The 22,694-nt window shown below is 46.3% G+C and overlaps 1 protein-coding gene across 6 annotated transcripts in view; it reads left to right on the top strand.

The window, feature by feature from the left end:
* MEI1 (meiotic double-stranded break formation protein 1) overlaps positions 1-21,176 on the top strand; it is a 52,032-nt gene extending 30,856 nt beyond the window's left edge. For 3 of the 6 annotated variants that reach the window (XM_075935998.1, XM_075936003.1, XM_075935988.1), the window contains 11 exons: positions 5,502-5,667; positions 7,318-7,422; positions 10,954-11,064; positions 11,672-11,853; positions 15,153-15,234; positions 16,231-16,406; positions 16,865-16,946; positions 17,638-17,744; positions 18,537-18,668; positions 19,088-19,197; positions 20,955-21,176. In XM_075935998.1, the coding sequence (XP_075792113.1) occupies positions 5,502-5,667; positions 7,318-7,422; positions 10,954-11,064; positions 11,672-11,853; positions 15,153-15,234; positions 16,231-16,406; positions 16,865-16,946; positions 17,638-17,744; positions 18,537-18,668; positions 19,088-19,197; positions 20,955-21,000 (1,299 nt within the window). In that variant the 3' untranslated portion in view covers positions 21,001-21,176. Of the gene's footprint in view, positions 1-5,501; positions 5,668-7,317; positions 7,423-10,953; positions 11,065-11,671; positions 11,854-15,152; positions 15,235-16,108; positions 16,149-16,230; positions 16,407-16,864; positions 16,947-17,637; positions 17,745-18,536; positions 18,669-19,087; positions 19,198-20,954 lie in introns of those variants that run through there. The other 3 variants (XM_075935992.1, XR_012905863.1, XR_012905862.1) reach the window with 3 other exon arrangements.
* Positions 21,177-22,694: the final 1,518 nt, after the last annotated feature.

The following is a 22,694-nucleotide window of genomic DNA, read 5'->3' as shown; positions in this document are numbered from 1 at the left end:
CTCAACAAACCTCAAAAGGCGCAAGATTCGTAAGATCTCTCTGGCCTCCATCATTCCTTCCCTGGATCTGGGAGACTGATAGGCCACCCTTGATTTGAAGGACTCGTACTGCCGTATCTTGATCTTTCCAAGGCACTGGTGCTTCCTCTGCTTATTGTTGGGCCAGTGCCATTTCCAGTTCATGGCGGTGCCCTTTGGTCTGTCGTCAGCCCTGTGAGTTTTCATAAAGTGCATAGCACTAGTGGCCACTTACTTGAGATGTCCAGTATATTTGACAGCTACCTGATACAGGGCCAGTCCCCAGATCAGATATGGAGGTATGTTCCACCTGTTACAACTTGGGGTTCTGATAATAAACCGGAAAAGGTCAACCCTACCCCTGGTATAATGCACAGAATGAATTGGAGTGATTCTCAACTCCACTCGGGACAGGTCCCTCCACCTCTTCCCCCGGCTCGATTCCAGGCCATGAATTTAGATGGGCTAATAAAACAGTCCAGTACCTTGGAGTAAATAATCCATCAGCTATGAACCAAACTTATGAGAAAAAGTCTGTGGGCCCAGCGGCTCACCACCATCCACACGTGCCTGAGACTGTTGGGCCACATGGTGACCTGTACTTGCATGGTCCAGCACACACGTCTCTGCCTCAGACCCGGCTAGTATCAGCGTGCGTCCCCAGCCAACACAGCACAGAAGGTGGTCAGGATTCCCGACGGAGTATTCTCATCCCTCACTGAGTGGAAGGATTCCATTTGCAGCCCCGGCCTCATCAATGACCTTGTTCTCTGGTGCCTCGGGCCTGGGATGGGGAGCACCTCTGGGTGTTCTCAGAACTCAAGGTTGCTGGTCTAGTTATGATCACATCCTGCCCATCAATGTCAGGGCACTCCGGGTGGTTTGACAGGCTGGCCATGCTTTCCTACCTCAGATTCAAGACAGGATGATTCAGGTCCTGACAGTCAGTATGGCTACAGTTTTCTATATCAACAGGCAGGGCGGAGCCAGGTCATCTTCCAGGAAGCTCTCTGGCTCTGGGACTTTTGCCTGCAGCTCAACTTCCATCTTGTAGCCACTCCCCTTTCCATGGACCAAGAACACTTTGGAAGATCACCACAGCAGGGTGTTCTCATCTAGCCACGAGTGGGCCCTCCCTCTGGGTGGTCAGTTCCCTCTTCTGCGGGTGGGGAACTCTCTAGGTAAGCTTGTTCACAGCCAGGCCGACCAAGAAATGCCACATCTCCTGCTCAATCGGGGGGTGGGGGGGTGGATAGAGCTGTCTGACACATCTCTGCTCCCATGGTCGGTGGCTCTGATTTATGCCTTTCCCTCTGCTACCATTGCTACCCAGGTTCCTTACAAAGATGGGACTGGACAGGGCAAAGATCATCTAATTAACGCCGGCGTGGCCACTCCAGCACTAATTCAGCACTCTGCTAGGCCTGTCGGTGGTGATTCCATTCCAACTGTGTCTCAGATTGGACCTGTTGTTCCAGAACCACAGCAGTTCATACTTCAAACCTGGAGCATTATGTCTAAAGGCCTGGTTGCTGCATGGCTAAACATGCAGGTGCAGCAGTAGCTCAACTCAGGTTCAGCAAATCCTGCTGGGAAGTAGGAAGCCCTAACGAGAGTAACTTACCTGGAAAAGTGGAAACAGTTCACCTGCTGGATCATGGACAAAGGTGTCTGTCCCGAACAAGCTTCTCTGCAGCTTATGCTCAACTACCTCCTACAACTGAAGCTCCAGGGCTTGTCCCTTTCATCAGTCAAGATTCATTTAGTGGCCATCTCTGCCTTCCGCCCACCATTTGAGGGCAGGTCATTTTTTGCTCAGACTATCATGGCCAGATACCTTAAGGACCTAAAGCACCTCTACCACAAATCAGGGATTCTGTCTTGCTGTGGGACATGTATCTGGTGCTATCACAGCTCACAGATCCTTTGTCTTCTCTCCTTCTCCTTTCCTGCATTTTGTGTTCCTAGTTGCAGTGACGTTGGCATGCCAAGTAATTGAGATTTGGATACTCACCGTGGAACCATCTTGGACAAGGTCCAGCTCAGACCGCACCTGACATTTCTCTTAAGTCATTTCTCCATTTCAATGGAGTCAGGACATTTACTTACTGGTTTTCTTCACAAAGCCACATAAATCGGAGGAGGAGCGTAGGCTACGTGCCATGGACATCTGGAGGGCTCTGGCCTTCTATGTTGACAGAATCAAGTCATTTCATAAGTCGACATGATTATTCGTTGCCATGGCTGACTATGAAAGGTTGCCCTATATCCACTCAAAGAATTTCATCTGGGATCATGGCTTGCATTCGCTTCTGCTAGCCTCTGACGATTGTCTCTGCCCACTCTACCTAGGGCCTTTCTGGCAGCCTTTTTGGCCCATGTTCCTATTCAGGATATCTTCAGAGAAGCCATCTGGTCGTCTGTCCATAGCTTTACATCTCACTATACTCTGACCGGCAGGCCCGGGATGATGTTGGCTTTGGCAGGGCAGTACTGTAAGCCGCTAAGCTGTGAACTGCCAAGCCCACCTTCATGAATATTGATTGCTTTGTGAGTCACCTAAAATGGAATTGGCTTGAGCAAGTGCTCAAAGAAGAATCAAAAACAGTTACCTAGCTTATTTGTTCTTCAAGATGTGTTGCTTGTGCCCACCATTTCCCACCCTCCTACCCCATTGCTGGAGTTGCTGGCAAGCAGGAACTGAGAGGGCACAGAGCCAGTGGTGCCTGCTATACCACCGCATGGGAGTGCTACTCCAGAGGGTGCCACAGCCAGCCCTATGGATACCGCTAAGGCAGAAATCTCTGACAACTGTGCACATGGGTGTGCATACACCTAAAATGGACTGGGTGTGAGTAACACATCTCAAAGAACTGTCATGAAAAGGTAGGTAACTGTTTTTTCTCTCCAGTTATTGAAAGGGCCAACAAACAGAACAGCCAATTCTTAGAGTACTCCTTCACCAGTTAGAACTAGGCTCCAGCATGCTGAACCATGTTCAGGCCCTTGGTATTTCCAGAGCATCAGTGAAACTGAATGAGAGGCTGACAAATCAATGTGAAATAAAAGGCAGGATGCCCCGGGATGACTTATCTACCCCGTTATCTTTCACAGTAATTCTGAAACCCTTCACTCAGCAAACTAAAATCAGGCTAAGTATAAACAGGTAAAAGAGAAACACAGTTTGTATCATTTGTGAATAATATGTTCCCATTTTCTCTTTGCCATGCACGTCTACAGAAAGAAATTAATTTAGCTGTTTCAGGCTTTAAATAAAACTCCAGTAAATCACAGATATTGGCAATTCACCTCTCTGCAAGGGTAAAGCATGATCACTCTGAATTTAGATGGGCTAATAAAACAGTCCAGTACCTTGGAGTAAATAATCCATCAGCTATGAACCAAATTTATGAGAAAAATAACCACCGCCTACTAGAGCAAGTTAAAACTCTTGTAAAATGGAAAGACTTTCTCACAGGAAGACAAAAATGAATATCCTTCTCAAAATGTTTTATTTGCTTAGCTGTTCTTATGAAAACTCTGGATTAGAGCAGACAGATGGTATATGGTTTTGTTTGGGACTGTTAGTTCCTGAGTTTAAAAAAAAAAAAATTTAACACATACAGTGAAGACATTCTGCCAACTTTAGATTATACTCCTGACCTGTGCAGATGAAGGCCACCCTGCAGTGAACTCAAGACTAAATATAAGCAGTAGCTCATAGGAATGGTGTTGTGTTGCATTAAGAACAAAGGACTTCTGGGGTCAGGCCACTGGTCTATCTCTTGTAGTGATCAGTGTCCTGTACCTCATGGGAAGATGCAAGAAACCCCATAATGGATGATTATGGAAAAGCTTGCTTATAAGGGAAGTTTCTTGGTCAACTCATGCATGTAAGCCTAAGGGTTTCTATCTCTTGGACATTTTTTATCTTGCTGATGCAGGGGTGAGCAATAGTTTTTGGTAGGGGACCACTCCAAGAATTTGGAAAGTGGTCGAGGGCCACACTCTTCCATGATATTAATGGAGGAGGTGCGGGGGATCTAGGATGGAGGTAGGGTGCAGAAGGGCTTGCAGCTGGTCAAAGACAAACAGCACCCAACAGCCACTTTTCTAAGTGGCATGTGGGGAGGTAGGGCAGCCAAGGAACCTGCCTATGGCTCCTCGCTGCGTCCGTGGGCTGGATCCTGCAGCTTGGCCAGCATGGGACTATATTTTGCCCCGTCCTATGCTAATGTAACTGTGGATGTTCTCATTATCCATATAACTATCTAGTCCTTAATAGAATTCAAATCTTTATATCTTGTTGAAGTGAGTTCTAAAGGGCAATTATACATAATTGCATGAAGGATTTCCTTTTATGTTGTCTTTGCTTCACTGAATATTTCCTTGTTCTTGTATTATGAACTAGGGTAAATAGGGTTGTTCAGTTTACCTTCTCAGTACCATTCATTACTACTTTACTTCTATCCTGTCTCTTTCTACTACTCGCTGAACAGTTCCCATATTTTCAGTCTCTCTTTATATGGAAATCCCTTCTGTCCCTTCAATGTATTTTTGTGGCCTCTCTGTGAATACTTTTGATTTCAGCTATACTTTTTTTGAGATACCACAGCCAGAGCTCAGTATGTTGTTTCAGATAAGCGTAACCTGCTGATTTATAGGATGGCATTATAATATTCTTCTTTTCTGCTCCAATCTTTATAGGTCTTACATCACCAAAGCTCTTCATAAGCTTAGCTTTAAGCACATACACAAATCCTTTCCTGTTCAGCAAACACGGAAGCACATGCTTAAACTAAGTGCTGTGCTGACTTTTGGCCAGAGCTAGTAGAAATTTAGCTATGAGACTGCAGAAAGGACTATGCTTGGCCGGGGGGAGAGGGCTTAGGTGACGGACTAGATGATCTATGCATGACTTTTCCATTTCTAATTTCTCTGATTCTAGGAAAGTTTGATTTATATATCTCACAACTGAGCACTTTTATCTATTATGTTGTTTCTACATGTGCTAGGCTTTTTGGTCAAGAATTTTAAAAACAAGAGCCTAAAGTTCCATATTTAAGCACCTACTGTAAGGGGTCTGATTTTTCCAAAGCAACCATTATTTCAGTGGAAGCCCATGCGAGTGACATGCTGATCAGCACCCTTGAAACTCAGGCCCCTGATTTGGATGCCTAACTTCAGGCACTTGTTAAAATTCTTGGCCGTGATGCTTGTCTTACTTCCTATACCATCCACTCAGTAGAACTAAAATATTGTCATGTGGCTGACAGCCCACTTAAAGAAGGTGTTTGTTTATCAAAGAGGAGAGCCTACCTACAATCAATATACAATGCACTATGCTTAATGGCCATACTTAAGTTGGACATCCTCTTCACTAGGCTGTCTCCTAAGGAACCAGTGTAGCTTAATGATAACAAACTGCAATGACTTCTGCTTAATGAGGACACAAAGTCATGTCCGCACTTCTTCCCATGTAGGACCTGGTCTGCTTGAGCACCACAGAAGTGGCTCACAAGATTTTGATGACCTTGAGTACGTTTCTGGAAAGAAACGAGGATGTTGTTGTCTGTGACCTCCTTCGGAGTCAGTTTCTACAGATCCTGCAGCAGCTGCTAGTGGAAGGCAGCTCTGCCACTTTACAAGGTGAATCCAACGTGTAATTAGGGACTCGACCCTTGAAATTTGTGAAAGGACTGGATACCTCAGGGGCTGAATCTAGGATAAAAGACCTTTGATGTCTGAATCGCTGGTTCTAATCTAGGCCTTATATACATAGGAAACCCTCATAGTGGAGGTATGGGTTATACCAGTTCCCCTAAATACACAGCATCTACACTGGGTCTTGTACAGTCATAGCTATGCCAATAAAAAAAATTAACATAGCTTCGCTGACATAAGATTCAAATGTAGCCCAGGCCTTAATTGACAGGGTTTGTCTATATGGGAAATTTACCAGCAGTGCTATATCACTATAGTTACACTGATCTAACTCCCTGTGTCAACACATTTTTATTCCTGAATCCAAGTGCTTTTTCTGGTTTGCTTATGTAATTTTGAAAATGGTATAAATTAAACTCCAAAAAGGCAGTCTGATACTTGGGTAAAAGAATGTGCCCATGAAAAGTAGAGTTCTGCCCATAAATGTTCCCAGGTAGACATGCCCTCAGATAGCTAGAGACTGAACATCATTCCTGTCTCTCTTCTGCTCAGATGTCTATGCAGAATGAGTTGCTGGGCTCAATACAGTTCCTAGTGCATAGGTAACTACATGGATACAGATTGTCCCACCTCTGCCTATGGTGAGAGTTCTTATATCTTCCTCGGAAACAGCTGGTGCTGGTGACAGAATACCGTTGAGAGACAGTGTTGAGGTCTGATATACCATTGCAGTACATGTATTCCTAATGTCCCAAGCACCTGCCTATTCTGTAGTTTATACTAGCTATGGGTAGAGATGTAAGGATAGATTGGCAGAGGCCCTGGAGGTTTTTTGCCTTCCTCTGTAGCATGGGGCACGGATCACTTGCTGGAGGGCTCTCTGTATCTTGGGGTTTTTAAACCATTTGAGGACTTCAATATCTGAGATATAGGTGAGAGGATTATTCTAGGAGTAGGCGGGTGAGATTCTGTGGCCTGCACTGTGCGAGGGGTCAGACTAGAAGAACATAATGGTCCCTTCTGACTTTAAAGTCTATGAGTGACTAGTCGACTATCCAATAAGCGTAAGCTTTTCCGATAGTTGACTAGTGATGCGACTCGTCACTTCCTCCCTCCCCTTGCTGCCTCTAGCATTAGTAGCAGACCAGGGAAGGGCAATGCATCTGTGTGGAAAGCTTGTATAAATAATCAGGGTGCTGTGGGCTCAAGTTTTCAGAATTACAAGTGGATCTTAAAAAAAAGTTAAACCTTCCCTCTCAAAAGGAACCCCCTCTCCCCCAAAGCAGCTTTGGGGAAAGTTTTTCAAGGGCTATGGTAGTTTATCCTGCATAGATCACACAGACACTCATGCATATGGACTAGCCACCTACGTGCTGCTCGGCAGAGAGAAGCTTCGGGGGAGGCAGGGGAGGAAGGATGGCTTTGTGGTTAAGGTGGAGGACCGAAGCTCTAGAGATGTTGAGCACATTGGTACAAATGTAGGTGAGACTGTCCCTTAAATGGCTAACTAAGAAAGTGAAGCCCAAGTTCTGTGCTGAAGAGTGTCTGGCAGAGGAAATACTGCCCACAGCCCACTCCCTTTGCTCTTCTCTAGCTGATCTAGAACAGTGACCAACTCTTCTTATCCTTTCTTAGCTAACAAGAATCTGCCTCTGTTGCTGAGCCTTCTCTTCCTAGTGCAGCTGAGGAACAAGGCCATGAGAGAGCTGGACAGCACAGACTTCAAGCTGCTTCACCATGGTGAGACTCTGCATCCATTTTTTCCCCTATAGGGGTCTGATTCTTCATTTGCAAGGATGCTGTAGCTCAGCGGGTCTTTACCAGACCAAGGGCCTGGTTTTTACTAGAGCTCAGGTTCCATTACATTGCCCTGGTAGAGGGAGTAAATTACATCACATTTACAGTCACTTAATGGTCCCTTTCCACTGCCAGTATGTGGCAGAAAGAGGCTGTCCTGTAAATGAGGATTGATCTGTGAGAATGTTGTGACAGTTCTCCTCCCCGTCCCCCCAGTGCTTTATGAAATTGACTTATGGATACAAATATGCTTAACTTGAAGATGCTTTGGATAAAATACCTCATGTAACCTATCAATCTTAATGTCTCAGTCGGCTGGGTCTGTACATCTTGTTTTGGTGTATGTATAATTCTTGTATGTAGAGTTAGAAATAATAGAGTATGGAATGGTTTATGGTTTTAAATGTGCAAATCAAAACCATTAAGGATGTTTCCCTCAGTGTCACCTGTAAACATCCTCTTTTGTCCATCTAAGCAGGGGTTGATCTTAGGAAGACATGTGACCACCCCAACTGGTAGGGTTTGACCAGGTAATTTTCCATGGAAGGGGAGAATGTGAAACAGAATTCCTGCCTGAAAGGAAGGCTATATAAGATGCAAAGTTTTTAGAGTCTTTGTCTTTGGTTGGCATGTCACTCCCAAGAGAATGAACCAGAGGTCCCAGGGAAAAAAGAGCTCCCCTGGCGTGGAGGTTTAGCTGAAACAGGAACATTTTTAGATTACGTTTGTAATAAGTTTTAGGGTGTTAGAACTAGTTATGTGCTTGCTGTTATTTTAAATTTGTAATTCACTTTGCTCTGCCTGCTTTCACTTGTAACCACTTAAATCAGGGAACCTAAGGTGCGAGGGAGGCTGGAGCTCACAAAATCTACTAGCCTGCCTCCCCAGGCTCTAGTACGCGATGGGCAGGACTCGCCAAGCAGCGGCGAGCCCCACTCACCAGCTGCGCGGTTTCGCGTGGTTCTGCGCTTTGCGCATGCGCAGATCGCTCTGCGCCGGCTCCTCCGGGTTGTAATCTACTCTCCACGGGCGAGTAGATTACATTATTTGTCAAGCCCTGGCGATGGGAATGTGGGAAATTGTGGGAAATGTCTTTCTCCTTTCTCACTTTTGTGTGGCTCCTGACTGATTTTTCTGTGGTTTAGTGGCCCCGTCCCAAGTTTCCCAACCCTGTCTTAAATGCCACTGTTTGTACTTAATAACGTTATTGTTATTTGCTACCAAGCCCAGTGTAAATATTTGTTACCTGGGGGAGCAACCAGTGTGTATACCCTCCTTTCATTGTTAAATCGTTCAGGTAAGCTCCCTTTATTTGAGGTTCTGATCCCATTTGGGGGGTTGGATTTCCGGAAGCTGTGCCCAAAACTGCATTCTCCTCAGACCTGAAGAGACTAGGTGTCTGTATTGCTTTTCTAGGAGGCAGTGATCTCAGCTCTGTGTCTTGGCTGGGGGAGACCAGGAGATCTGGCCCAGGAGGACAGAGTGGTGAAGAGCCCCAGAGAGCAAGGAGGCAAATGCAGTGGCTTTGTCAGCACTCCGGGGGCACCCTAAGGGGGCCTTCTGTGACCGCCCCCCATCACAAATGTTTCCTCTGCTTCCTGCCTTTAAAGCACCTTTTTGTCCTATACCTCACATCAAGGCTGCGGTTTTTCCATATGAGTGGGGCTGGACACATGGGTGGTGACTGGGAGAGGCAAGTCTCTAATTCTGCCCCTTCTGCTTGAGGTTCCACCTCCCACAAGAGCCAAGCCCTCCACAATCACAGGGACAAGCCTTTAGCCCCCCACAAGAGCCTCCCCAGCCTGGAGCACAGACTGCACGCAGCCCCATCCTCCCCGAACCTGGAGCACAGGGAGGTCTCACTGCCCCAGAATCTCTCCGATCTTGTTGTCCCTTAGGTGGCAGGAGTGGGTTGTTGCTCTGCTGTGCAGTGCAATAAGTGGCTGAGCTACTGGCCTCTGCCTTACTCATTGTCATGGGAATGAATTTTGAACTGGGTGTTTCACATAGCAGCGTAGGATACTTCTAGCCTCCAGCAACTACCAGGAACCAGAGAATGAGGCTGGGTATCGTGCTTATCACTCATCTGTAGCTGGAGGGAAAAGCAATAAACAGGCTTTAAGCAGCTGAAAATTACAGCAGATTCCTTCAGACAAGATTATTCCAGTTCTCCCTCTGCAAAATGAGAGAGAGAAGGGGAATCTGCCTGTAGGAAAATGAAATCATATGGGCCTTTTCATGGCAGGCCTAAAAGATGTGCATTGGGCTGCTGGACCATATGCTTCTACCTGTCTGTGCATGTGGGATCAGCAGATGGACGTGTAGTGCAAAATGCTCATAATCATAACCTCTTTTCCGCCTCTAATGTCTATTAGATCATTGGCTCCATCCTCTCCTATTTCCCATCATGGCCAATGCAGGGATAATCTCTACTGTGTGACCCAGGGGTATTCCACTGCATTTTAAAACATCCATATTTTGGTGCTTCCTTGTGACTGTTTCCCCACAGATTCTCAGCTAGCAGCTAACTAAAGAGATCAGGGTTAGAAAGAAGCAGCTCCTTTCACACTGTAAGTTCTCCTAGGTAGGGGACTGTCTCTGAATTATATTTGTACTAACTGAGCATACCGGGGATGGAGCCTCCAGGCTGTACTGCAACACAAATAATAAATGGGCAGGCTGTTCATCTTGATGTTTCTTGCATTTTTCTATGACATATGGGCTAAGTCTACACTGGCCCCTTTTCCGGAAGGGGCATGTAAATTTCACCAGTCGTCATAGGGAAATCCGCGGGGGATTTAAATATCCCCCGTGGCATTTAAATAAAAATGTCCGCCGCTTTTTTCCGGCTTTTAAAAAAGCCGGAAAAGAGCGTCTACACTGGCCCCGATCCTCCGGAAAAAGTGACCTGGCTCCATGCAGCATTTCAGCAGCAGCGCTGCATGGAGCCCAGGGTCAGTGGGGGACTCTGAATCCCCCACTGGCCCGAGGCTCCATGCAGGTGCTTCCGCTTTGAAATGTACAAGAGCCCCCACTGGGGACTCTTGTACATTTCAAAGCTGGCATGTCGCAGGGCCAATGGGAAGTCCCACTGACACCGGGCTCCACATGGGCGCTTCTGCTTTGAAATGCACAGGAGCCCCTGATGGGCTCTTGTACATTTCAGAGGAGGAATGCGGAAGTGCCTATGGACTACTTGAGTAGTCGATGGAAATTCTGTTGACTACTCGAGTAGTAAATTAATCAATTTTTAACATCCTTAATCTGCACACCTGGGATGATGAATTAGTATTTGCACTTTGCTTAGCCAAATTATTCTGTTTTTTTAAATTTTCTTCAATCCCGTCAGCTCACTCCCTATTTTGTTTCTCTCCAGTTAAATAACGTCTTTCCTGTAGTGAGCCGCTCAGAATTGTCGTTTTATCTGATATATTTGAGGGCGCTGTTCATCGTTACATATTATCTGTCTTCTAGTCAGTAACCTCTGTGGGAAATGCAGACCAGGAGATGTGGAGCTGCTGCAGCCTTCCTTAAACTTCCTGTATTGGAGCCTTCAACAGACAACAACATGTAGTCAACAGAGAGGTGAAGTGGAATTGTGTCAAATGGGCTGGATGATTTCACTGACTTAGTCTTGTTGTGGATGTAGCTGGGCTAGCTCAGGTAGTGAGGGGAATCAGTGTTTCTCTTTCAAGGTGACAGTTGATCACCTCCATGGGGAGGTCAAGAAAGAGTTTTTTTTCCTTCCATTCACAGCCCTACGCAGTTATCCAGGTGCATAATGGGGTCAGGGTGTGGTTTTTGTTTTTTGCCTCAGGATTCAGGTATTGATCATTGAGGAGCAGACGACTCTCTTTGTTTCTAGCTAGCACAATGGGGCCCTGATTCCTGACTGGGAGTTACAGGCACTACCACCAAATAAATAGCAGAGAGAGGTGGATTAAGATGGCCACCATACTAGATTATTTTTATTCTATTAACTGTACCAGTGATCACATCTGTGTGGCAGAAGGTGGAATGCCAGGCTTAGATCCACCACCGGTCTCATGTACTGTGCCCTGAGGGGTTTTTTGGTTGGTTGGTTCTTGTCTGTAGTGGCTTGTTTAAATCACTTGTGCCACATACCTAGGGATTCCGTCTTTGTCATCCCAGCAGACTCCTCCAACCTGATTTACCCTTTTCTCCTGCATAGTGGTGGCTGTGCTGCTCTCCAGTGTGCCTTTGTTGGAGTTGCTCCAGAAGGTTTTGGATCTCACCTGGATGTGGCCCTGTCACTCTGGACCCGCTGTATCATCATCTGAGGAGGCACTTCTTTGCTCTGCTTGGCTACTGACTGCTTCCCTCTTAGCTCATCAGCACCATTTCAACTCTGAGGTTAGAACTCAAGCCAGAAGCCACGCTGTGAAGGGACAGTCCTAATAGTACAATAAAATCCATGGTCACTGACCGAAATGATTCACAGTGGCCTGGGCTCTGCTGACCTTTGCAGCTATTGCACTGTTCTGTACTGGGAGTTCCTAGCCCTGGTTTCCGGCTCTGCCAGCCTGGTTGGGGACTAGGGACCCTACTGAGTGCCTAGCTAAGATGTAGACTATTTGAGGGCTCAGGAGAAGAGTGGTGATCCTGGGAAAAAGTCTCCAGGTTCCCCTTTCCCAAGGAAAAGCTAAACTTTGTAAAGCTAACAACTGTTCTACAAGTTATAAACCCTATTCCTGGTGCCCTGTATTAGAATTATAGGTAACGGTGACTGGCGTTAGAGAATACGGCAATGCAAGGGGGTGACCTTCCCCTCTGAATATATGAGCCACATGCCAATGACATTCCTGTGTGATAAAATGGAGATAAAGTCTCAGTGGTGATTTTACGCTCTGATTCTGCAAAGTCTGTGCAAACACTTATGCTAATGCTGAAATTGACTTGGGGACAATCCTGTTGAAGTGAATTGGGCTGGTCATAGTCAGGGAAGTTGCCCAAGTGTATACACTTGTACAGGATTGGGGACTAAGCATAGCCGCTGGCATCCTCATTTCTCTGGAAGGTGTTCAACCTCTAATGTGCTTCGGGCCTCAACTCCACTGCACCTTCTTCCTAAGGCCTCACCCCACCCCACCTCTTCTGGTCCCCACTCCTCTGCCTCCTACACGCCACTGAACAGCTGATCTGCGGCAGGCTGGAGGCGCTGGGAGGGAAGGGAAGGAGCTGATGGGTGGGGCTGCCAGTGGATGCTGAGCACCCACTGTTTTTTCCCCTGTAGGTATTCCGCTCCTGGAGCATCCCAGAGTCGGCGTCTCTGGGCCTGCATCTGTAGGGCCTGGAAGGGATTTTTTCCAAAAAGCAGAGCTAAGCAAACATATCACTCCTTGATGGGTGTGTAGCCCCTTGAGATCCCTTGCAGCGCTGGACTTTTCCATAGGAGGATTGATGTGTTTCTACCTTAGATATCTGTAACTTGCAAAAGACATTGTTCTCAGAGGCATCCAAGCCTAACATCATGAGATACTGGGTGAGGAATAAAGGCCTAGAGACAAATCAGTCACAGTTTGTCATCTCACACGTTCTTCTCCCACACATATTCTTTATGACTGTGATTTTACGATGGCGCCAAGAGCAGTTGTATCCTAGGGTGTGTCTAGACTACAGGGTTTTGTCGACAAAACTATACCTGCGTCTACACTGCCGCTGAGTTCTGTTGACATAACTTCGACAGAACTCAGCAGTTTTGTCAATGGCCGTAAACCTCATTCTACGAGGAATAACGCCTTTTGTAGACAGAGTTCTGTTGACAGAAGGCGTTATTGCATCTACACTGTCCTTTGCATCTACACTGTCATGTCAACAAAGTGGCTTGCTTTGTTGACAGAACTGGATGTAGTCTAGATGCTCTTTGTCGACAGTGTCTGTCGACAAAAGCCTGTAGTCTAGACGTACCCCTAGTGATTAATGCTGTGCTGGGTCCTGGGAGAGACCCAGGTTTGCTTTTCCCAGCCCACATTGATCGCTGAGAGGTGAGCATTGACTGTCCCATAAGTATGTCTCGTAAGTTCACCAGCACTTGATTGGCATGACAACCTGCATGGACGCTGTCACAGGGAGACCTCTCCAGCATCAGTCTGAGGTAATGACAGTACCCATGGATGCAAGACAGGCGGTGGACGTGTAGGGATGGCTAAGAGACCAGGCTGAGAACTGGTACGTGCTATTCCTCTGGAAGTCCCATCAGTTTCTGAAGCTTTCCACTGCTCCATTGCTGCTCGAGCAGTCCAGCCAGAGTGACGCAAAGGAGCCAGAGTGTGTGGGTGAATCTGGTCCAGAACTTTTTGCCTTTATGGTTGCGAATGAGACCTGTGCTGTCTCTCACAATCAGCAGACATTTAGATGGAAAGAAGATCTTACAAAAGTGTCAACTGCCCTCAGTGGTGTGTTAATAAGTTCATTTTATTGGCCAGCATCAGGTTTGGACATTATCTCTTTTACTGCCATTCATTTAGAAATAGCTGGAGAAAGCAGGCTGAATGCAGGATAAGTGGAGCTTGGACTCCATCCATTCCTTACTCAGCCTGACCCCTGAAATTTTGTCATCTTTACCTAGTCGAATATTTCCAAATGGTAATTTATGGACACTGGCTAAAGAAAGGCAGGAGCAGAATTGATTACAGTGTATAAGTACCTTTTGCGGGGAACAAATATAGTCATAATGGACTCTTCAGTCTACTAGGGAATGGTCTCATATGATCCAGTGCCTGGAAGTTAAAGCTAGACAAACTGAGATGGGAAATGAGGTGTATATTTTAAATAGAGAGGGTAATTACCATTGGAACAACTTACCAAGAGCCGTGGTGGATTCTCCATCACAACTGACTTTTAAATCATGTCCAGATGTTTTTCTTAAAAGCTCTGCTGCAGGAATTATTTTCGTGAAGTTTTATGATCTGTGTTATGCAGGAGGCCAGACTACACGATCGCAATGGTCCCTTCTGGCCTTAAATGCTCTCAATTCTCACGGATTTCAAGGGATAGATAGTCCTGTAGCACCTCAGGGTATGTCTACACTACCACCCTAGTTCGAACTAGGGTGGTTAATGTAGGCAACCGAAGTTGCAAATGAAGCCCGGGATTTGAATTTCCCAGGCTTCATTTGCATCTTGCCGGGCGCCGCCATTTTTAAATGTCCGCTAGTTCGGACTCCGTGCCCGCGGCTACACGCGGCACGGACTAGGTAGTTCGGATTAGACTTCCTATTCCGAACTACCGGTACACCTCGTTCCACGAGGAGTAACGGTAGTTCGGAATAGGAAGCCTAATCCGAACTACCTAGTCTGTGCCGCATGTAGCCGCGGGCACGGAGTCCGAACTAGTGGGGCTTTAAAAATGGCGGCGCCCGGCAAGATGCAAATGAAGCCTGGGAAATTCAAATCCCGGGCTTCATTTGCAACTTCGGTTGCCTACATTAACCACCCTAGTTCGAACTAGGGTGGTAGTGTAGACATACCCTCAGAGACTGACATATATAAGATTATGAGCTTTCATGGGTAAAACTCACTTCATCCGATGAGTTGGAGTGGAAAATACGGAATCCAAGGTACGTGCCAGTTTTCCACCTGATAACTTGTTGACTCAACACCAGAGACCGGTTTTTATTCATTCTTCTTTGTCCCTGTGTTTCATTTTCCTAGGTCCATCTGACAGTTTCTCTGGATATAGAAAAGGTCCTGAATGCAGTCATCTTCAGAAAGAAGAAGTCAGCGTTGCTTATAGGTGTGCAGAGGCTGCGTAGCGTCATGCTCCGGTTGCACTTGCCTAGTTCCAAGACTGTTTAAAGTCGACAGGGAGCATGCTGGGAGCAGGGCTGTCCTTAGCATGTATGAGGCCCTACACATTACTATTAATCTGGTGCCTCTATGCCCAAATGACGACAGTTAGGGAGGAGGGGATGATTTTTTTAGAGATGTGATTTTATAGTCTTGAGCAACACACTAATGAATATTTTTAAAACAAATTTTAAACTACTGTTGAGTAACTCAGTAAATTTAAAAACTGACAGGGGTTGGCAAATGGTTTCATTACCACTTGAATGGCTTTCACAGGTTCTGCTATTAGGCCTGGAAGGATTTTTCACTTTTAACTAGATCCTTTCCCAAGGAAGCAGAGCCGTAGAACAGGGATAGGAAGAGGCAAGTGGGTGGACAGTAAGACTCAGTGATGCCCCAAATTTCCAGGTGCCCCACAGCTGTATATTCTGCCTATGGCTAAGGATGGCTCTGGTTGGGAGGGCCATTGCAAGGCAAAAATATCACAAACCAAAGTGACTGACATTGGAGGTGAATGTACAGGTGGGAGCTTGGGATCTTTGGTACGTTTACCTTTGTCCACTTCAGATTTGGGGTACTTGGGGCAAAGGTAAAATGAGTTTGGTGGTGGATATTTTTTCATTTTTTAAAACCACCAGAGTTGGGTAGCAGGGCTTCAAACTGAGCAAGAGCTGGAAAAATAAGGGAGGTGGTACTGCAGGGCAGCATGTGTGGGGATTTAGCTTGGTGGTATTCATGCCTGCAGATACTAGCCTGTGCAGTCTCCTTACAATGGGCCCTGAAAATAAATCCATCCAACTTTTCCTTTACTTCTCTCCTAGGCTTTTCTGTGGGCATTCATGTGCAGGGTCACGTTCCATGGTGCTGAATGATTTTGATATCTGTGAGGTTGGGGTGAGGGAGGGAAATGTTATGTTGTAATAACAAACAGTTGTGTGTGCAGTCAGTATCCTTCAGTTCCTACGAGCCATCCTCAGACAGGACTTCTCTTCCTCCTTGCTGCTGCTCATAGTGCCTCCCACAGCACAAAACAGAATGGAGCCTGATGCCTCCTTGTATCCACTGGCCACATGGCAGGTGCTCTCGCTTGTTGTGAGTCTGCAGAACCTTTTGGTCCAGGTACATTTACAGACATAAATAAACATAGCTTAATCTGAGGGAAACACACCTCAGATGGCATGTCCCACAGAAACTTCTCCCCTTCTTCATCCCCTACAGAATGATAGAAATTTAATCTATAAGAAAGCATTAAACCACATTCTCCCATCACAACCAGTGACAAGGCTGTTACATACAGTATACATCTACCAGGACTTTGCTCTGTTCAGCAGTGTGGGGCTTTCACCATTTCCCTTGAGATACCGTTCCTCAGTCTGAACCAAAGTCTGGCTTCTTTTGACTTAATGGGGGTTGCCCTGGTGTTACTGAGTATAAAGCTGGCTTTGTAAATGCATTGTACATTGCTAGCCTTGAGAGTGATGAAAAGTGTAATTTGCCTGAACTGTACCTTCTGCATCTTGAATTTTCCTCTTTTAACAACTGTCACTCATTCAGCAACCTTTTCTCTGTGTTTTCAGAAAGACCTATTGCTGTCTCAGACTGTTGTTGCCTGCCTGGAGGTTTTGTTGGAATACCTGCATAGGAAGAACCAGGCCATCGGTAAACCTGCCCAGTCCTTGCTCCTTTGGGGCTCAGTTCTACTGAGCATTCTGACCCTGATCCAACAAGCAAATGGCTGAAGTCATGCCCTGTGGCTATAGTAGTGTTGAAATTAAAGGGACTAATGCATAAAGTTAATCATGTGCTGCAGTGCATTGTTGGATTGAAGCTAGAACTAGGAATGTTTAAAAGCGCGTAATTGTGTATCTGTGTACCTGCTGAAAAACTCAGTGGTTATACGCAGCGGCAGCCAACTCCCGGGGAGCTGGTGTATGCCAGAAGGTGGCTTTTAAGCCGGCTCCTGGGGCACACCGGCTACCACCCTGCACTGCATCTTCTGTGTCAGGCAGCAGCACCCAGGAGCGGGGCAGGAGCCCTGCGTGTAACTGTGAATATTACCCAATAAGCCCCTCCCCCCAATACATTGCCTGTACTGTTTGAATTAGCTATGAGCTCAAGTCCTTGGTGTGAGGCTCTAAGCTAGAAAGTGGTTGAAGAAGATGCTTTGAGTTCTTCACTGATTAAACCTCCTCTGATGAAGGGATATAATACAAATAATTCTGTCTCCTGCTGCTTGGTGTTGTGCAGGCAGAAGCAGGACTTTGGGATGATACGAAGGAGAGCTCTTAGCTAGGAGCATCTGGCACCTGCAGTTTTTAAAACCACCTATGTTGTGTTTCTCTTCCTCCAGCACTCCATGTTGTCTCCCAGCCCTGGAACCGATTCCTGCTGTTCATGCTACTGGATGGTGGTGAGAACTCCTTCCTTCATCCAGAAATTCTCAGGCTGATGACTTTGGTGAGCAGGGGAGGAATAGATAGTTCTGTGAATTGATTGTATATTCATTCCGTGCAGGTGTGTAAGTCACCAGATGGCAAATCATATGTTTCTCTCTGAAAACACTCACACTTCCATTGATTTCAGTCTGTAATTATATTCTTGGCCCATAACATCATCAAACTAATGTTCTTGACATGCAGAAGGGAAGTCCCTTTTGACCTTTAGGTTGCTACACTCTGTTCTTCTGTGTAACGTTTCTATGATACACGGGGGCAGGGAGAGAAAAGGGGCCCATGAAACATGTTGTTTTCTTTGCTTTAGTGCATTCTTGAAGCACTGGCCACAAATGTCAAATATGTTTGAAGATACTGTTGCAAGAAAGCTGATAGCAGTTAACGACCTAAGGCTCTCTGCCATTCCCTAGCTGAGGTCTTGCCTACAAGAGAAAGTTGCACAAGTTTCATTTGTTTAATCTGAATTAGTTGAACCAGTGCAAACTCCTGTGTGGATACTTTTACTTCAGTTTAAGAATGACTTACTTTGGTTTGGCCTCAGCTGATTCTTAGCTAATTAAAGCTAAAGTGATTTAAGTCCAATTTAAGCCCATAAGATCATATGTAAAGCATGAAAAATGGGGGTGAGGGGTATTAAGTGCCTGCATAAGAAAAAGCCCTAAATAATCAGGACTGTACCTGTAAAATCAGGACAGCTGGTCACCCTAGGCTAGGCACAGCTTTCTTGTGTATCTCTAGGTGAGTCACTGCTGGAAGTGTGACTTTATTTAACATGTCTTTTTTTCTATTGGTGAAGTTTGTTAGATATCGGAGTATTGATATTATTTCTCAAAGTGAAATTAGCCAGATACTCCATGAGGCAGCAAAAGCCAAGTTAGCAGAGCTTCCTGGTACGACATCCCATGCTCTACGCCTCTTTCTGCGTCAGGTAAGAATGCTTGCAGGGTCCAGGAGGAAAAGGGAAACAAATGGGGGCCTGGGCATGTAGGAAGAGCTTATAAGAGGATCCTGCAAACTCTCACTTCTATTGTTGCTATGAGACTTCGGAAACGCTTCAGGTTTTGTGAGGTAGAAGATAGTGGGGTGGGGAGAGCCTGCAGATGATCAGCTTGGTGGCTGGTGCAGTCAGAGAGGTACTGTGAAACAGAAAAGCAGAATGATTCAAGCAGTGACCTCGTATTGTTTGTGCAGCTTTGTCACTCTGCCTAATGAATCTCACCCTTTTGTAAAAAGAGTATGAGGGTTTCATTACCATGGATGGGGAGTGTGGGGTGGGGGGGTGGAGATGTGAAGGAACCTGTCAGTTGCCCTTCGGTCTGGAAATCATCCCTTTCCTCTGGTATTCAGCTCCAGAGTGGGAGTTATCAGATGGAGCCAGCCCAGGAAGAGATGATTCACACCTTGCTGGAGAGCCTCCCCGCAAGGACCAGGGCCCCTCTAAGCCACCAGGACATGGTGTATCCTTTTGCAAGAAGCTCATCCTTGGTAAAGGACATTGCTAAACAAGGTACAGCAGTTGGACTGGGGAAGTAGTTCACCTGTTGATCCAGGCCATCTTCCAGCCAACACTGAATGAGAGTGAGAATGTGTTCCGTACATTTCCTCTTGGTGCGAATGCCAAGACTGTCATGCCAAAAACTGGACTTGGGCATCGTGTGGTGGAAGAAATCCTGAAAAGGGTTAATGATCCCAGCCCCTCGCTACCTGAGCTGGGAACACTGTGGTGGGATGATGTTTGTCCATCTGACAGACACTGCTTGAGGAGAAAGCATGGGACTGGGAGCCTAGGACATCTGATCCTGCCCGTCACTGACTCGTACCAAGGTCAAGCTGGTCACTTAATCGCTCTGTCTGCCTCCGTTTTTTCCATCTGCTAACTGGGGCTGCTACTCATTTTCCTTCCTCACAGGAGGTGAAATTAAGATAACAGGTTCTTGTAAAAATAGTAATGGAGATGTAGCCATGTTAGTCTGGTCTTGCTGAAACAAAAGACAGGACTATGCAGCACTTTAAAGACTAACAGGATGGTTTATTAGGCAATGAGCTTTCGTGGGAAGTGGGTCTGGCCAACAAAGCTCATCACCTAATAAACCATCCTGTTAGTCTTTAAAGTGCTGCATAGTCCTGTCTTTAGGTTCTTGTAAAGCACTTTGGAAATGAGCAAGTGTTATGCAAGAACTAGGTAGTATTCTTAGCCCTTTTTAAAAGGCCAGGCATGTCTTGTGGCATTGTCCAGCATCTCTCCCATAGGGCCGGAGCTAGAAGCAGAGTTGATGGGCGTGGGCACTGCTAGCAATTGTAACTAGCTCATCTCAACCAGAAGGGTCATTTGACCCAAAGTTGCCTTGCTGGAGTGGGAGAGGGAATTGGGAAATAAATGATGGAGCCTAGAGTATATGCCTGACTAAGTGGCTACTTATCTCTAAAATTAGCTGCTTTAGCCTGCCTGGCTTCTTCTCGCTGCATTGTCAGACAGCTAATGCCCTAGATGCGGTCTCTGGGACTGTTTTCATTAGGGGACTCAGTCCAAAGTGCTGGTGAAGCTAATGATGTCCCCAGCCACCTATAGTGCAGTGACTGTGAGGTCTCTGTTGCTTTTGACCGTCACATGAAAGTCACACCTCAAGGATCCGTCCCCATTGGGTTCTGACACCATTCTCAAGATTCCTGGGAGAGTGATTCCATCATTGTCCCATGTTGGGAGCCAACGTTTGCTCCAGAATAGAAATTCTCAACCTTCAAGTATTGATCCCGTCCTCCATTAAGTTCCCTGCAATTTGTTTGTTATGGATGTAGAGAGGGCAGAGGCTTGAACCCATCTGCCTTATTCCTTGCCTCTGGCCTTTTGCAAATGGTTTTCTTGTGCTAGCAGAGTCCCCATAAATCCATCCAATGTGGGGGGGGCGGGTTGGTGTGTGTGGGTTTTTGTTTTTTTGTTTTTTTTTAAACAAAGGATTCCAGATGCACCTGGACATGAATGGTGATGACTGAATGTGAGTGTCACTGTAAGTGGAAAGCTGGGTTTTTAAGTTTAACATTGTATTGAAGGTCATTTCCCCTTCCTTCACCCAGAACCCAGTTATAGGGAATGGGCACTTGTTGTAGTTTTTCAGCAAGATGACCTGGCACTGCCCAAATAGGAAATTACACTGGCAAGTTGGATTTTCCTGGTTTGTCCTTCCCTTCGATTTTCCATTCATGCCACTAATGTCAGATGCCTGGGACGAGTGGCAGTGTCTGTCTCACACATTGCAGACTGAGACAAGAGGATGGAGCACAGGGAGCAGAGAAATAAGAAATGGACAAAGGAGTAAAAGACCATTCCTGCTCTTTTTCCCAACCAGTGGCTTAGAGAGGAACAATAATAGAAGTGGTTGGTAGTTTGTTTTCAAAAGTTGTTGAAAAGTAATCACAAAATAAAATCTTTCAGTCCCTCTTTTCTGTCCATTTGTTGGAAATGGCCTGGGCGAAACCTGCCATTTAGTTCAGGCTTGCATTCAGTGGAAGCTTGCATCACAGGTAGCACTTCCCAGGGAGTGGGGACAGTGTCTCAGCCTGTAGCAGTAGTTAGAACAAATTAAGCAGAAGGGGGAGCTCTCACCACACTAACCAACAAGGAGAATGTATGTTGCTTACCCAAGGGCATAGCAGTTCCTAGACTAGGGAAGGGAAATAATTTTTTATGGTGGCCACTCCAAGAATTTAAGTGGTCAATTTTTTATGGTGGCCATACTCTTCTATGATCTTAATGGAGGAGGCACAGGGTTTGGGATGGAAGTTGGATGCAGAATGGAGCATAAGTTAGGGGTTTGGTGTGCAGGAGGAAGTGTGGGGTCTGGAAAGGAATTTGAGTGAGGAGGGGGGCTTGTGACCTGGGACATGGGATTGGGGTCTGAGAGGGGGTGCAGAGTCTGGAAGGGAGTATGAATGCAGGAGAGGATTCTGACTTGGAGGAGGGGTGCAGAGTCTGGGAGAAATTTGTTACCTGAGGAAGGTGTGCAGAAGTTTTGGGCTGTGACCTGGCGTAGGGAATTGGGGTGTGGGACGGGGTGGGCTGCCAGGTGCAGGCTGTGGCTGAGAGGCACGCACTTATGCAGCTCCCAGCCAGCAGCCCAGTGGGACTCTCACGCAGGCTCCCTGGATGCCACACCCTCACATGCCACTCAAAGTAACCAGCTGTGGGGGCCAAGTGCATCTTTGCACTACATGTCCCTGGGGGGAGGGAGTTGTGTGCTGCCTACACCATAAGCATGGCTCAGGCATCTCCCATGGACCAATTTCTGGCCTGCAGGTGCAGTATGTGAATTCTCCCCGCCCCCCCCCCCCCCCCCCAGGAGTGCTTTGAGTGGTGAGCAGGGCAGGTAGGGAGCCTGACAGAGGTTCCCGCTGGGCTGTGAGCCATATTTTGCCCATCCCTGTCCTAGAAGCTCCTCTCTTAAAGCAGAGATGGGGATCTGTACCACAAACAATTTCTTTGTCTTAAGTCTGCCTCTGCAGTCTCCTCCGGACCCCTTTTGGCCCAAAGTTGCTTTTGTGGAGCACTGAGAAATAAATGAGACAACCCAGAGTATATACCTAATTAAGTGGTTACCTCTCTCTAAAAGTAGCTGCTTTAGCCCACCTCAGCCAGCTAATGCCTCAGACCCTGTAGATACAAGGAAATAAATCCCGACGTGTCTAGTGTCTATATAAGAGTTGTTCTTCAGAAGCGTGGCAGCATCACAGTGGGTCATGCATCATAACTCTCTATCACAAGCCAGCTACTACTGCTAGCCACAGACAAAGCTTTTCTGATAATTGCTTGTTCTTGAAAGATCTCCGGTGGTTTGCCATCCATTTTCTTTCCCCTTTAACTGCCCTCACCTCAGCCTCAACATCCATCTTTCATAATTGCATCTGAAATCAGCTTTCTCTATCAACAAGATAACATTCAATAAAAACAAGTGCATAGTAT

The sequence above is a fragment of the Pelodiscus sinensis genome, chromosome 1, assembly GCF_049634645.1.
Source record: "Pelodiscus sinensis isolate JC-2024 chromosome 1, ASM4963464v1, whole genome shotgun sequence".
Classification (NCBI taxonomy): Eukaryota; Metazoa; Chordata; order Testudines; family Trionychidae; genus Pelodiscus; species Pelodiscus sinensis.
Note: the sequence above shows the minus strand (reverse complement) of the source record. Positions and strands in the feature narration are given on the sequence as shown.